The following is a 15,678-nucleotide window of genomic DNA, read 5'->3' on the forward strand; positions in this document are numbered from 1 at the left end:
TCGAGTTGCCAAGCGACAGCCTCAAATCTGAATGATTTAGAGATGATCTGCAAAGAGGAGTGGACCAAAACTACTCCTGACATGTGCGCAAACCTCATCATCAACTACTAAAAACAGCTGCGCTTGCCAAAAGGATTTTGCCACCAAGTATTAAGTGTTGTTTGCCAGAGGGATCAAATACTTCTTTCTCACTGAAAAATGCAAAAAATCTAATCTAATTTATACAATGTGATTTTCTTGATTTTTTGGGGGATATTCTATCTCTCAATGTTAAAATTAACCTACCCTTAAAATTATAGACTGTTCAGGTCTTTGTCAGTGGGCAAACTTACAAAAACCGCAAGGGATCAAATACTTATTTCCCCCACTGTATATCATATCTGTGTATAAATAGAATATAGAAACGGCACAAATTTAAATAAAAAAATCACAATAGTCAATACTACATCACAAATAAATTAGAAATGAGTAAAGGATAAGGTGACATTGTCAGGCTTGAAGATAGATGTGATATAATAAACCAGCTAAATAAAAGGGTACAAGTAAACCAAGTGTGTTTTTTTGGTCTAGTTTTTTGTGCCTTTCATTTGCACCTTATTCTTTTGTGTCTTTTGTAATATGTTGCTTTTTTAGATATCAGTTTTTGATGTTTTATGCTCATCACTGTGGGCGGGATTTAATGTTTTTAGCTAATTGTGACTTTAAAAAAAAAGTTGTTACAGTTTTACAATTTACTCCGATCCTCCGCTGGATAGACTTTATATACGTTTAAATTTGTTGCACAATTTGCAACGTTTTAATCGGGTTATTTGCTTAAAAAGTCACCCCCCCCAAAAAAAATTGTGTGCAGTTTATTATTATTCTGTGCAAATATTTGTGAACCGCATGCGGAATTTTAAAATATGTAGCACAAGAAACATCAACGAATTCCACAACACCAAAAAAAACACAAAAAAACGCCAAATGATGACATATGAACAAAGTGTAGGAAAAGGTAAAGAAAAATTCCGTGAGTTTATAAAACGAGTGGAGTGATGGACTTTAATCTTTTGCCCGTACTGTGATGCGTGGTGGATTTATTATTATATTGGTCCTATGCTCTTCACCCTGACGATGTCACACCCCTTTTATGTCTCATTTTTTGTTTATTTGGGATGTATTTAGTTTAAATTGTGATTTTTTTTTTTTTTTTAATTTTATTTCTGCCATTAATGTCTTATCCATTCTCGTAGGTGTTTAACATGTCCTACAACTCCGTTGTAAATGTGTCCGTCACAAATGATCTGTAGCATCAGGTCTCTCCTTCAGGCACTAGAGTCTTTGCTCTCTGGAAATATTACAAAGTATTAATCCCGGATCTTCACTCTTTCTCTTCCTCTTCATCCTCGCTCTCAGATTCCTCTTCGCTGTCTTCATAGTAGACTCGGTTAGTGTTGACGAACAGGTCACTGTCGTCTTCTGTGTCACCGTCGTCGTCGTCATCCTCATCTTCCACCCTTGACTTCTCGCTTTGGGTATTCTGTGATTCTGCTCCTTTTTTGCTGCAGTAAAAATGACATAAAAAATACAACCAATTTGCTGAATACGTCACCGTCCAATTTTTTGCATGCAAGAAAAAAAGAAGTGCTGGATCCGATCATCTAGAAGACCACACCATCAGATGACACGCTCTTCTAGTCACCTGACCGCTGCAGTCAATCACAGGCTGCAGCGTTGTTATGACTTCTGAATGGAGCAGGCATCACTTCCTGAGCCAGCGCAGAACTCCGGAGCGACCTTCATATGTTTCAATTTTCTTTTTAGAAAAGAAAATATCACATAACCTGAATGAAACAAAACCCCATACCTATCTTTTTCCTTCGCAGGATTTTCTGCATCTTCTTTATTGAAACCTAATGGCCTTAGAAATTAGAGAAAAAAAAAAGAAAGATTCAGTTATGTTAATATTCACTATAAATAATGAACCTCGGCCGCCCTGATGGTATCGCTGCATATACATGGAGAAGAATATAACTTGGTATAACCGGACAAGAGAAGGATTCGGGTATTCTGGTGACTCAAAGTCAAGCAGCAGCGGCAAAAGCAAATGCCATTTTCCCCTATTCTTGACCGGGCACATTTTTGTTTTGTTTTTTTCGCACATGCAATTTAAGAGCTTAAAACTTTTTCTTGTTCGCATTTTCCAATAATTTTTGCTTATTTTTTTCCGTTATTTATTCGGCCTAATTGTTGTGTCATTTTTATGTATTTATGTGGCGATTTTTAATGTTTGAATCAATTAATTTTTTTTTTTTTTATGATTACAAAAGCACAACTAAAAACACATTTCAAATTATTTTCCATTTTCCCAATTATTTTTATATATTGGACATATTTATTTTTGTGGAGGGGGTAGGTGGGGCTAGAAACATAATAAAAAAAAAAAAAGAAATAAAATGAAAAATTAATTTTACACATTATGGCCCCCACTTCCCTCAATAAGGTAAAAAAAAAAGACCTTTAGGAGGTATTTCAACTTTTCAACAAATTTTTAGTGCTGCTGATTTCCACTGTAACTGGGGCTGGAATATTAGCCCCAGTTACAGGTAAATGCAGCCTCTTGTCTGCACTGCAAAACTGATCTGGAAAGACTCAAAAGCTCCTGTTACCTTTTGGTACTTGGCGATCACATGATCATTGGGCCCAGAGGAGGAAGCAATGTCAGTGATTAATGAACCATATACACAGCACATCAACACTGTGTATACTGCAATAAGGAAGGCAGAGAGGATAATAAACCATCTCTGCCTTCTCAATGGGAGTCTGGCCGTCTCTGCGTGATCTTGCTCTGCAATGACGTTTTAAAACATCATTGCAAAGTTACGTTTAAAGTTGTTGTGACAGTGGAAAAGCAATTAAAGAGGATTTTTTTGGCTTCTTCAAAAATCAGTATGAGTGGAAACATTTTCATATAATAAGCACTGCCACTCCCGCTTATCTGTCTTTTAGCGATGATGTCCCTAACTACCCACCATCTGCTGTGGTCACATACAGGGACATCACCGCTGCAGAACATGCAGGTGAGTAGCAGTGCTGGAGTAGCGAAGGATTTGGTAGATAAGTAACGTGTCTTATTAATTTTTACAATCTGCCCCACTACATACAGACCCACACACCTTGGCCCAATTTATGAAGAAGTTGGAAAACTCCATAAAAAAAGTAATAATCTGCAAACACAATGTGATCTTACTCCTCTACAAAGTCATTTGAAGACCCTAATAACATTTGTTTTGTGGCATTTTCCACTGTCTTACTTCTTGATTTTTGGGACTTAAGATCATTACATACAGATCTATTTCTGAACCAGGAGCATCGCTGTGCAGGAACAAGGCAGAGAAGGAGAAACAGTGTTGTTGCCCCTTATTGTAAAAAATGGTCGGGGTCCATCAGTCAGTGATGACACTTTGAACCACTGGAATCACATTTTAAATAGGACCTGTCATTTCCATAAATAAAAATGTTTACTATCTGGTGTAAATGCTGCTGTTCTCCTGATTCCAGCACTGTTTTTCTTTTGTTCCTGAGCCTCTCCATTCCTGAGATATGGCCCCTTCTTCCCTGTATGTAAATAGGGTATTTTGCGTTAAGTGGGTGTGGTCCAACACTTTTACAGTTGTCACCCACTTGGCTAAAAAGACCCTATTTACATACAGGGAAGAAAGGGCCATATCTCAGGAATGGAGAGGAGTAGAAACAAAAGAAAACCATCACTGGATTCAGGAGAACAGCGGCATTTACACTAGGTCATTAAAATATACATATTTTTGGCACTTAACAGATCCTTTAAGATTAATGAAAATATATAGAATCCAAAAATGCCATATGCAGAAAAATTAAAAGATTTTTTTTATGCAATAGTGAACTTTTAGCTCACACACTGGGGCATATTGTAATAATTACCTGCACGGGTAAATAAAATCCCTTGAATTTACGGAATATGGTAGTTTCTACGAGATCATGGTTTATACATGCAGGATTCGCGATTAGGGTCTGGGGCACAAAGGCTGTGAATTGACACTGTTTTGGTGATACTCAAAGGTGAAGATATGAATAGATAACAGGTCTAGCAAGGTGTAAGATGCATCTTACCACAGGCCTTCTTTCTGTAGGAGGCGTTGGTGATCTTTATAGATGATAAAAGCGATCTCTGCCTTCACTTTTTCCCCTTCGGCGATAGGATCAACAATAACAAAATCACCTAGGCAGGAGAATACTCTGTATGAGGACACAGCACATGACAGACAGGTGGGCGGCCGTCACTTATCTCATGGTAAGAATAAGGGAGTCACCTATAGACGACTCCCTAAGGATGTAGGAAAATATATTGTGACAGTGTTCACAGCATGTCGGCATTCTTATTCATTGCTTCAAGGTGGAAACAGCGGCGTCTCATGGAGATATACTACAGTGGTAACCAGGTGTGTCGGTGCTGTGAGATTTTTTACAAAGTCCAGGATATCCGGGGTCAGGTGAGCAAATGAAAAGCCTTCCAGATTCAGCCATAAAACGCGCATGACTTTCATCCATATTGTTACCCGTGTGTCTGTTTTTTTCACATCTGTAAGGCTATGTGCCCACGATGCAGAAATTAAGCAGAAATTTTCCTGAGCATTTCTGCATCTCCCTGGCAAAAAAACGCATGCGGTTTTTACATGCGTTTTTGACGCTTTTTTGATGCGTTTTTGCATGCGGATTTGCCATGCGTTTTTCCAATGCATTGTATAGACAAATCTGCATGCAGAAAAGCACAAGAATTGGTCATGTCTGGATTTTTTCTGCAAGTAAAATCCACGCAGAAAAAATCCTGACCATGTGCACAGAACTTGCAGAATGTCATAGGAAGTCATGGGATAAGGTATGCAATGCGTTTCTGGAGCGTTTCCGCGCTGCAAATCCGCACCAAAAACGCATCGTGGTCACACAGCCTTAAACTATTCATTTGAATAGGGTGCAGTACCTGCCATGGCCACTATAAAGGTGGTGGAGCTGTACTGTTCTGCTCCACAACTGATCACCTCCGGCCGCCACAGGCACTGGGAATGGCTAATTGTTGGGGGTGCCGCACCATCTGATATTGATAGGCCATCAATACTGTATAGAAGTACTGGATAACCCTTTTACTAATGGCAATGTATCTATAAATAATGGTGCTACACAGATGAACCACATAGAATCCAATTTAATTTTTATTGGACCTATAGTCTTGTATATGTGAAGCTCAACCAATACTCAATGCAATTTTTTTCAAATGGGCAGAGACAGCGGAAAATCCACAAACAAACATGGCATATAGGAAAAAAGTAATCAGCACATCTTCTACAGAAGTCAGGAGTATGTTCTGAAGTGTAAGGTTTTGTTCACACGCAGCGTTTTTGCAGCATTTTTTTTCTGCAGCCAAAGCCGGCTCTCTTGGCAGTAAAAACGCTGCATTCAAAAACGCAGGATTTGCTGCATTTTTTGATGTGCTCTGTCTACAGTAGATGCTTAATAAAGTTAGTTTTATTCACGAAAAAAAAATAAAAAATTGTCGCATGTGAACATAGCTTAATACTCCATGAAAAATGTCCTGGGTGTATACATTTTTGGACATTTTGTTTATCCACAGATCCTATTACCTCTCTTGATCCAGATGTTCTTTCTGAATTTTGTGGGCATACTGGCTAAAAACCGGTCGCCTTCCGCGGTCTCGACCTCATGGAGATTATTGCCAGGACTTCCTACAACCTAAAAACACAAGAAATGTAAAATTATTGTGGCACAACATGTAGGACGTTTATTTGCATTTTTCTTCTTTATAGCTCCTCATTGAGGCCGATGCACATATAGACTAAGATTAGTTTTAAGACATTTGCACCCTTTGTTCAAAACTGTTCGCGTAGGTGTAAAACATGTAAGGGGTACGGCTCGCGCCTTGTTATCTATTTTCGTTGAAGTCTGATTAAGATGGCCGTACATATTAAATAACGTTCATTCAATTGAGAGAGAAGAAGAAGTGGCTGCCAGCTACCGCTGATCTCCAGTGGTAACAAAGGATCTGCAATTGTGGGAGAGTTGGGTGGTCCTCATTCACATTAGATTTCTGATCTTTCCTTATTTCAAGAGCAGAATCTGTTTTCACTGAAGATTTTCCCACTACTGAGATAGGAGATGACAGTTGGTGCTTATAAGATTCTATGGAGAGGGGGAGGAGCTAGAGGCCGACATTGACATTCTGTTGCAAATTCTACTGAAATGACAGTAAGGCTATGTTCACACGTTGCATTTTTGCAGCATTTTTTTCTGCAGGCAAAACGAGCTACTTATAAAAAGCAGGGGTTTTTTGCTTCATTTTCTAGTGCAGATTATATGTGTCATTTGTCTACAGTACATGTTCAATAAAGTTAGTTTTATTTGCCAAAAACTCACAGTTGTGTTTTTTTTTTACCCTTTTTCAAGCGACACGCTACAGATTTCAGATACGCAGCAGTTTTCCAATTCAGTCGGGAAAAAAACAAAACAATTGTGTGCGTGAGATTTCTGAAATCTCATAGCTTTTGCCAATACTGTAAAAAGCAGCTTTTAATTTGCAAACAAAAAAAGCAACGTGTGAACATAGCCTTACGCTTCTCCAACTTTATGAGCACCAACTGTCAGCTCCTATCTCAGAAATGGAAATATCTGTGTTCACTAAAAATAGATTTTACTCCTGAGTTGAGAATTTTGAGAACAAATATAAAATCAGGCCCCATACACATTAGACTAATGTCAGCTGAACCCACTGATATTCACAGGTTCGGCCGACTGTCTAATGTGGATGGGCGCGCCAGTCGACTGATTAGGGGAGATGTCAATCGGTCCCATCTCAATATGTAGTAGGTGTCATAATAATAATATTAGCAAATACCTTCAATTAGAAATGTAGTATAGTTCTTCTGATAGCCCTTTAAATTTGCTATCTAATTGGAACAAGTTATCTCCTGATCAAAGGATATGTGATAATTTTCACGTTGCTTGGGGTCTGACTGCTTGGACCCAAACCAATCGCCATTCACTCGCTATGGGACTGTTGCAGCGCTGTACTCCGCTTTCTCTGGCTATAGGGAATTAAAGGAGCGGTGGTCGAGCATGTTGTGCACTGCCGCTCCCTTCTGACGGGTATAAAAGTGTCCAATGTTGGTCATTAGTGCGGTTCTCAGCAGTCAGACCACCACCCATCTAAAAGTTATCAAATATCATACGGACAGAACCTTCATATGCGGTAAAGGTGAAACAACATTAAAGAGGTTTCCTGGCACCACTAATCTCCCTATGTGAAAGTGAGTGAAGTAGGACAACCCACTTAAAGGGTTTTTTCCTCATTTTCACCAATGTGTATTTTTGGATAGAGCTTGTAAATACAAACAATTTAGCAATTTACTGCTCATTAAGATTTTCTGCCGTTCTTGAGATATTAAGACTTTTCTTTTGTTTACACCTTGTTGCCTTGGACACCGACCACCGCCCATATACAGCAGAACTTGTGCAGAGCTCACAATCTCTTTTCTAAGACCTTGTAAGCACTATTTGGAGGCTGGCCAGGATCGCTGAAATGTGCTATTACCTCCTCATCCCGACACAGTGCTTACAAGCTAGATAGCAGCGGTGGTCGGTCTCCTAGGCAACGAGCAGCAGGCAAAAGAAAAGTTCTAATATCTCAAGAACGGCTGCAAATTTTAATAAGTAGTAAATTGCAAAAATGCTTGTGATTCCATGCACTATCCGATTATATCCATCTAAGAAAATGTAATTAACCCCTTTAAGTCTGGAGAACACGATGCCACTTACAACCCCCTAAAATCAATGACGAATGGCTGAGTAGGGCGTCCGGCAGCGTGCACACTCACCCTCACTATGCGCTGCTTCTCCGTCGGCTGCACGTAATCCAGCAGAACCTCTTTCACCACGTGTTTCCTTTTGGTCGCCTTCGACATGGTGTCGGGTGTAAAAAATGGAGCTTATTACACAAATTCAGGGTTTTTCTGCTTCCTGGAAGCATTCAGGACCTGAAACACACAAGATATCTAGGTGACATACAGAGCTCGCCTCCAGCAAAGTGGTCATATCACAGCAACGCCAAAAAGTAAAACAACCCAGCATGCCCTGACAGCCGTAAACCACCGAGGCCCCACGTACTGCTGAATATCAGACATGTTCTGTAAGCATGGGCTTCGTTACCTGCCACTTCCGGGGTGCTATGGGTGTACAAACATGGCGGCGGAGGCACTTCCGGTGACGTCACGCGCAGGTGTTACCATTGTTCCAGGCTAGGAGGGGTGGGGGGAGAAGGTTATAGATAGGAGTCTCCCGCGCACGTCGCTCAGGTCTGCAGTCTGTGCGCGGCTCCATATCCTGCGTGCGCCAAAAGTTGTGTGCAGCCTCCTGTCCGGAAGTGCAGCGGAGCGGCGGCCGCTTGGCGGGAAGCGAAATACGCGGGTGACTGGGTGTGCAGGTGCGTGGTGACCGGAGCTCGGTGCGTCTGCTGCCGCTGTAGTGTGTATGGGGGCTGAGGAGCTCTGTGGCGGCTTCCAGTGTATGGGCGTGTGCCTGTGTCCACTCACACGACAATAATCGGCCGACCAATCGATTCCAGGTCAGATACTGACAAATGAGTGAAAGATCCGCAGTGCTCATGGTGGGGGTGTAAATCTGCAGAAATCCGGCCTGGGAGATCACATGACTGGTAGTCGGTAGTCGGGCACCGAGAACAGTCAATGGACGATGAACTATAGGCTGCTTAACCCTTTAATGACCAGCCAGGATTTTTTTTTACATTTTTTATTGTCCTTTGCCTCTGCTTTTTGGTGGCCATAACTTTTTCTAATGTTATCACTGATGTGGCTGCATTTTATGTATAATAAATTCGTGTTTTTTCAGTGCTTTTTGGGGCATATACGTATAAAAAAATTGTATATATATCTGAAAGGTTGGACCCCCTCCTTGTGCTTTTTCCTTTCCCACCCTAAGGCTATGGTCACACGTCATTTGTTTTTTTGGGGTCAGTTTTCTGCAGCAAAAAGGGCACTTTGTTCAGGATTTTTCTTGCATTTTTGGTGTTTTTTTCCACCGTCCTTCTGTCTTTTTTTTATGCATGTACATAAAGTTCTGTGAAAAAAAAAAAAACCTTCTATTTTGGCATCAAAAACGCTGAAACAAATTTTGATGCAGTTTTTTTTTTTCCACCACCAATTACTTCCTATGGGTGAAAAAAACCCTGAAAGAAGTGACAAGCTCTGTTTTGGAAAAAAAAACATGCGAGGCACAAAATACTGAACAAAAAAAAAAAACATGATGTGTGAACAGAGAATTCTGGTTTGTCATAGACTTGCTGGTACTGCAAAACGCAGCTGACAATTTGCATAAAAAATCTGTCAAACGTTGAAAAAACTATGATGTGTGAACATAGCCTAAGGGGAGTATCCGCATAGGAGCCCCAGTAAGGCTATGTTCCCACAATGAGCGTTTGGTGCATTTTTTTTTACGCCGCAAATAACTTAACTTTAAATAGTAGAAGTTGAAATCTGCTGCTCTTGTTTGAAGAATATAGAATATTTCTCTAGTAAGGCACGCCACTACATTGCTATAGTAATGCGATTTTTCTCTCTGTTACTACCACTATTCTCGTCTACATTACTATAGCAATCCGTCTGATGAAGGTCAATGTTAAAGACCGAAACGTTGCCTTGCTAAATGAACGTATATTACATATTCTTCATACACGAGTGGCAGATTTAGTGTTTATTCTAGGAGTGATATCCTGTCTGAACACCTTTTTGATCGCGGAGTGACGTGTATCCATTTCTATTCTAATTTAAATGGTAGGTTCAGAATTTCTGCAACATCAAAGGCTCATGATGGCAATGTAGGCACTGTACGGTGGCTCAGTGGTTAGCACTGTACGGTGGCTCAGTGGTTAGTACTGCAGCCTTGCAGCGCTGGGGTCCTGGCTTCAAATCCCATCAAGGACAACATCTGCAAGGAGTTTGTATGTTCTCCCCGTGTTTGAGTGGGTTTCCTCTGGTTCTCCGGTTTCCTCCCACATTCCAAAGACATAGTGATAGTGAATACAGACTGAGTCCCAATGGGGACAGTGATGATGATGATGTCTGTAAAGCGCTGTGGAATTAATGGCGCTATATGAGCATAATAACGAATTACAGGAAACGCGGCTGCAACTGTTTCTTCACTCATGTAACTCCCAGAAGAAGCCATAAACAATGAATGGAGCGGATGTCACACACTCGCACCGCCGCTCCATTCTGTCAGGGATAGACGTTCCCAGCTCTGCTGATCGGCGCAGGTCCCGGCGGTCAGACCCCGCACCAATCGAAAAGTTATCACACATTCTGCAGATAGGTAATTTTTTCCCCACTGGAGGAGCCCTTGAAGGGGGGCTTTGGAATGGACGTGGTTCTTTGACCCTTTCTTTCTCTATAGGTGCCATGATTTTTCTCTTGTGGCTTTCTTCCTGTCTGCTGTAGATATGGTTCCACGCTGTCAGTATTCTGTGCTGTGGAGATGTAATTGCTGCTCTTCCCTTCTCCGGTATGTGGATGGTTGTAGCCTGGATGCCTTTGTAGACTTGTCAGCCTCACTGGAATCTAACAACTGACTTGTTTTTTTAGATTCCCCCGAGCGAGCGGCAAACAATCCCCAGGAAATAGGACTGGAGGTTCATGTGTTCTCATACCATAGAGCCCCGGGGCGCATGAGTGGACGGGGCTCACAACTCTGACATTGTGGAATGTGGCCATGTTTCTTTACCACTTTTTTGGTTACTTTGGAGATTTAGGCTGCATTCCCAAGAGATGTATTTACTGTCCACCTCCCTATGCAAATATCTGTGCAAGGGCCGCACGTTTCGCCCTTTGCATTTGTACTGTTGTCAGCAGCATAAATTAATATATTGCAGACGGTTCAAACCAAGCACAGACGCTCTGTGCACTTTTGGCACCGCCAAACTGTTCAGTGCCCCTTCTCACCAGCTTGTTTTTCAGCTATTTCCATCTTCTTTGGGTGCTTTAAAGTCACAGCTGTCAATCATAGATGAGGAGAGCAGAAGTGGATGGGAAAACAACAAGTACGTAGGAAGCTGCACTGAGTGCCTGAGCTTGGTTTGAACAGTCATTGTGTGCTTACAGACTTCTTATTACTACCAGGTGCCTTGTATGTACGGCTGATGGTGCAAAGTTAGTTAAGTGACATCTAATCGCAATATTTTTGCAATTTAAGGGGGTAAGAAATGCAGCGTGTGAATCTGACCTGGGCTTACATTTTAGGACCAGCTGCAAAACTTGACTTTAAGGGCTTTCACATGACTGCAATTTACCATTCATGTTTGGGTCATATTTCCCGGCCCAACTGTGCATCTACATACCGGAACGAACGGCCCCGCCTGCCTACGAGGCTGTATGTTCCGGTCAGGGAGATAATCGCTTGGCCCTGAACGTGGGCCATAAAATCCTGTTGTGTGGCTGCAGCCTTGGTAATATTTCTGTAATGACTCTTCTCTCGTCATCCTCCTCTTCAGGTCGAGCCAGCAAAGATGTCGTCCACATCACAGAAACACAAGGACTTCGTGGCTGAGCCCATGGGAGAGAAGGAGGTGCAGTGTCTCGCTGGCATTGGTGACGTGCTGGGAGGGAAGCTCAAGGATAAGGGCTTTGACAAGGTAAGATTTGTGCCGGCAGATTGACACATGGATAATAAAATCTGCCATACACTTATTATTCAGAATTTTCCTGCTGCATGTAATGAGCCACAAAATCCTTCGTTCACTTTTGTTTCAGGGATTTTCTCATTACAATATTTAAAATTGCAAAGTGCGTGGAAAAAAACAGATTAAAAATCCTCTCCGTTCTTAAGAGTAGAGGGATTTTTATAGCTTCTAGCTCATTGCCCAAGTTACCGGCCACTTCTGTGGTCTATCAGAAGTAGCCAGTCTCCGATGCAAGAATTGCAAACTGATTCTTTTCTGATGTTGTATTTGCCCCTGCGCTCCTATGATACTTGAAGTGCAAAGGTTTCTCGTATAGCAGAGGCTGCTTGTCAAAACTGTCAACCAGGAGCGCACCCGTCCCTCGACAAGCAGGAGGCAGAGCGCTTCTCTGCCTCCTGCTTGTCGAGGGATTGGTTCGCTCCTGAAGAGCAATAATGAGAGCAACCCTTTAACAACTACTTTTGCACTGTTTCACACTTTTTTTTTGTTACTCCTCCTTAGTGACCCCTGTAATAGTATGAGGTGTTGCAGTCTGTGGTTTATCATAAAGCACCATTTTATTTTTTTTCTAGGCCTATGTAGTCTTGGGTCAGTTTCTTGTGCTAAGGAAAGATGAAGAGCTTTTTAGAGATTGGCTGAAGGACACCAGCGGAGCCAACGCAAAGCAAACGCGCGATTGTTATACCTGTCTGAAAGAATGGTGTGATGCCTTCTTGTAAGACTCTTACCTTCCCAAATCCAGTCTCCGAAGACCATCACCTGCTAATGATACACCGGATTAACGTCCAGGAGTGCGCAGCAAGCAAAACGCCCATCTGCTCCCAGTTGCTCCATATACCTTTTTTTAAGCCTTTTCAGGATTTTGAATGTATTTCCAGATTTCAGAGTTTATATACAGTATATATATATTTTTTTTTTGCCACTTTATTTTTGAAAAAGAAAAATGTTGCCAAAGCCGAATGTGATGCTGCCTGCTAATATACAGCAGTCTTGGAAGGGGCCTCACGAATACATCAGACTCTTAACTCTGCGCTGCTATTAACCAGTTGGTACAAAAATTTTGTGCTGTTTTTTTGTTTTGGCTATTAGGACTACTGTAGAGCTGGAATATGGCAGCCAAATACAGGGCAGCATGTTCACTCTCAAAAAAATATTTATGCTCCCCTTCTTAGGGCAGCATAAAACCCTGTGCCTAAGCGAAGAGCCAGACTGCTGTAAAACTCGGACGGTGATCACAACACAATGCTCGGACTACCCGGTGGCTCTCCTGACCCGAGCTTGTCAGCATCATAGAAATACATGCTGTCACATCTGGGTCAGGAGAGCCGCCGGCCAGTCCGAGCATTGCGTTGCGATCCCTGTCTGAGTTGTACGGTCATCAGACTACGAGCTGTGATCTTTGGACCGGCCTCGGATGTCCGGGCATGAACTCTTTAGCCTCATATGTGTCTGAGGCTGTTCGGGTCAGTCCAAACATCCGTAGCTGGACAGTGTTTCATAGACAACTGAATTCAGCCCAACGATAGGTCACTTAATGGACTTCTTGCTATAATTTTGATAAAATCACTTTTACCTACTGCAGTTCTGCTTGTCCTCTGTCACAAGCTCCTGCTATGTAGTCCTTTGGCAGTTTCCTGCCTATGCACAGTGTTGGCTGTCAATCAGTGGTGTGGATGGGGTTATACAGAGTAGAGCATTGAGAGACCTAGAAGAGCTGTAGCAGATAAAACTGAGATTGCATCAAAACTACAGCAAGTAGCCCAATAAATGACCTGGCACTGGAATCCTTTAACATGCTTTAATTTTGAGCGGTTTCATGAGGCTGGAAGTGCTGCAGTTCATGGAAAGTCTGTGCTGCCGTGTTAAGCTTTTCCTAGTGATTCTCTGATGTTTCCAAACACCCCCGCTCTTAGTTCAGAAGCCTCTAGTTAGGTCCGCTCCTTCAGATCCACAAATGGACAGCCTCTATAGCCCGAGACCCATTACACACTGCTGCTTTCTCACCGGCCAATAGAAAACTGACATTGCTAAGGCCTCGTTCACACAGTGCAGCTTTCTCGCTGCTTTTGCATGCTCGTTCTGATTTGTGATTTAGAATAGATGCTGTTTTAGATTGTCACAATGCTAATCTATGCCTGATAGATACTTTACAATGGCGTGCTGCTAAAAGTAGTCAGCTTGGGCTCTGTTCACACTGACATTCGGACATTCCATACTTTGAGAAATTCAAGTCCAAAAAGGATCCTGTGCAGAGGGGCCTCATTGATAAGTAAAGGGGTCTCTCAGGCTTCTGTCATGTTTCCTTTTTTCTTCCATTCTGAAAACTGACACAGCAGAACCTGGCCGGACCCCATAATAATCAGGACGGCCCCATTGCTTCCATTCTCCAGTTATACAGTGGATCAGTTTTTTTTTTTACATTATTCTGCTTCTCTGAAGTGGAATATCCAAACTAAGTGTGAACGCAGCCTTAGCCTGACATACGTTTTTAAACATTTTAAGCACATTTTGTATATTTTTTTTCCCCCCTTTCATTAAACCCATCTGTGATTTCAGATGCTCTAAACTTTACACTTGACGTCGATGGGACTTCGTTGTAGAATTGGGAATAATACAGTAAATTTATTAACAGGTGAAAAATGGTCATTAAAACTGGTGCAAAAAGTCGGCTGTGCGATTCTCGTAGAAACTCGCCGGTGATACTTGGAAAATTAAAGTTATGTTAAGTTTCTTCTGGCAGTTTCTACGCGCTCGCCAGCGAGGAACCAAAAAGTGGGAACGTGACTTTTTATGAATGGAACACTTGCCTGCTGTTCTTCTGAAATGTTACCTCCGATTTGTTTTCTGGTTTTAAAATTAAAATAATATTAAATTCTTGTTTGTTTTTTGAATGTTTGTTTTTCTGCATTTACCATGTACTCAATGAAGTCTGACTACGCCTTTCTTGGGTGTTCTTATGTCACATACTCTTTACACGTGTCACTTTTTTTTAGTTGGTGGTTTTGTTTTCTCCCAAAAGGGTGCAGCTCTTCAGCGAAGTCTTGAAGAAAACCACCCGGGTACTCTGCGTCCTGGATGTGTAGTCCGGAAGCTCCCAGACTGCTTCTCTCCTGGGACTGATGGGTCTCTCCTAGTGATGAGCGAGTACGTTTTGTTAACCCTTTTGCTGAGTATACTCGGCTGAGCACCAAGTAGTTACAGCTGCTCGGTGATAAGGTTATATCGCTCCCGTGTGCATGATTTGCAACTGTTTGACAGCTTTAATACATGTGAGGAATGTGTAAGAAATGGACATTCCTCACATGTATTAAAGCTGTCAAACAGTTGCAAATCATGCACACAGGAGCAATTCAACCATATCAACGAGCAGCTGTAACTACTCGGAGCTCGGCCCGAGCGTACTCGGCGAAAGGGTTAACAAAACACTCGCTCATCACTAGTCTCTCCTTGTTATACGAACATAAGGAGAGACATTTCAGTCTAGGAGCTTTGGTTATGAAGAAGCCACCAGGGTCCTGCCGGCGACTAGTCCCGTGAGACGCATAGTTCCTGGCCTGGTTTTCGGAGTAGTCGTCTGAAAGGCCACAGCCTGTGTCTGGTTTATGATGGCCGAAGTTTGGGCAGCATGAATCTCATGATTGGTTCCTTTTAACCCATTCGCAACATGACGTAAACTTACGTCATACTTTGATGCAGGCTTTCAGACTGAGTCTTTATCTTTCCCTGCCCATAACAACTGATTTAATGGATATCCCCTTTCATTTGAGGCAAAATGGAAATTTGAGCAATTTTTAAAAAAAAAAATTCAGAAAACGTCATCAATATTAGCGGGATGGTAGTTTGACTGATTGTTGGCAGTGTACAGCGCTGGAGTGAACACAGCGCCATACACCCGTTAGTGGCCA

General features: G+C 42.0%; 2 protein-coding genes across 4 annotated transcripts; one reads left to right on the forward strand and one right to left on the reverse strand.

Moving 5' to 3' along the window:
• Positions 1-1,176: 1,176 nt before the first annotated feature.
• On the reverse strand, positions 1,177-8,381 carry EIF1AD (eukaryotic translation initiation factor 1A domain containing). 2 transcript variants are annotated; one of them, XM_073658454.1, is made up of 6 exons: positions 8,233-8,381; positions 7,902-8,060; positions 5,655-5,763; positions 4,129-4,237; positions 1,847-1,900; positions 1,177-1,541 (listed from the first exon to the last, which is right to left on the reverse strand). In XM_073658454.1, the coding sequence occupies exons 2-6, from the start codon at positions 7,986-7,988 to the stop codon at positions 1,361-1,363; spliced, it is 540 nt and encodes a 179-aa protein (XP_073514555.1). In that variant the 5' UTR covers positions 7,989-8,060; positions 8,233-8,381; the 3' UTR covers positions 1,177-1,360. The 2 variants fall into 2 exon arrangements, with proteins under 2 accessions (XP_073514555.1, XP_073514554.1); XM_073658453.1 differs by having other exon boundaries at positions 8,191-8,306.
• On the forward strand, positions 8,297-14,650 carry BANF1 (barrier to autointegration nuclear assembly factor 1). Of its 2 annotated transcripts, none has more exons than XM_073658455.1 (3): positions 8,297-8,506; positions 11,585-11,725; positions 12,346-14,650. In XM_073658455.1, the coding sequence occupies exons 2-3, from the start codon at positions 11,600-11,602 to the stop codon at positions 12,490-12,492; spliced, it is 273 nt and encodes a 90-aa protein (XP_073514556.1). In that variant the 5' UTR covers positions 8,297-8,506; positions 11,585-11,599; the 3' UTR covers positions 12,493-14,650. The 2 variants fall into 2 exon arrangements, with proteins under 2 accessions (XP_073514556.1, XP_073514557.1); XM_073658456.1 differs by lacking the exon at positions 8,297-8,506 and adding an exon at positions 8,515-8,647.
• Positions 14,651-15,678: the final 1,028 nt, after the last annotated feature.

This window comes from Phyllobates terribilis, unplaced genomic scaffold (assembly GCF_046119375.1).
Source record: "Phyllobates terribilis strain yellow unplaced genomic scaffold, ASM4611937v1 Scaffold_13__5_contigs__length_258822181, whole genome shotgun sequence".
Taxonomy (NCBI): Eukaryota; Metazoa; Chordata; class Amphibia; order Anura; family Dendrobatidae; genus Phyllobates; species Phyllobates terribilis.

What these genes read in the sequence shown, in the direction of transcription:
- EIF1AD (XM_073658454.1), bottom strand. Translation starts at nt 7,988, where the DNA reads ATGTCGAAGGCGACCAAAAGGAAACACGTGGTGAAAGAGGTTCTGCTG. An exon ending in GAACATCTGGATCAAGAGAG is followed by an intron (nt 4,238 to 5,654) that starts GTAATAGGATCT and finishes TCTCCTGCCTAG; the next exon opens with GTGATTTTGTTATTGTTGAT. An exon ending in CCTGCGAAGGAAAAAGATAG is followed by an intron (nt 1,542 to 1,846) that starts GTATGGGGTTTT and finishes TTTTTACTGCAG; the next exon opens with CAAAAAAGGAGCAGAATCAC.
- BANF1 (XM_073658455.1), top strand. Translation starts at nt 11,600, where the DNA reads ATGTCGTCCACATCACAGAAACACAAGGACTTCGTGGCTGAGCCCATG. An exon ending in AGGATAAGGGCTTTGACAAG is followed by an intron (nt 11,726 to 12,345) that starts GTAAGATTTGTG and finishes TTTTTTTTCTAG; the next exon opens with GCCTATGTAGTCTTGGGTCA.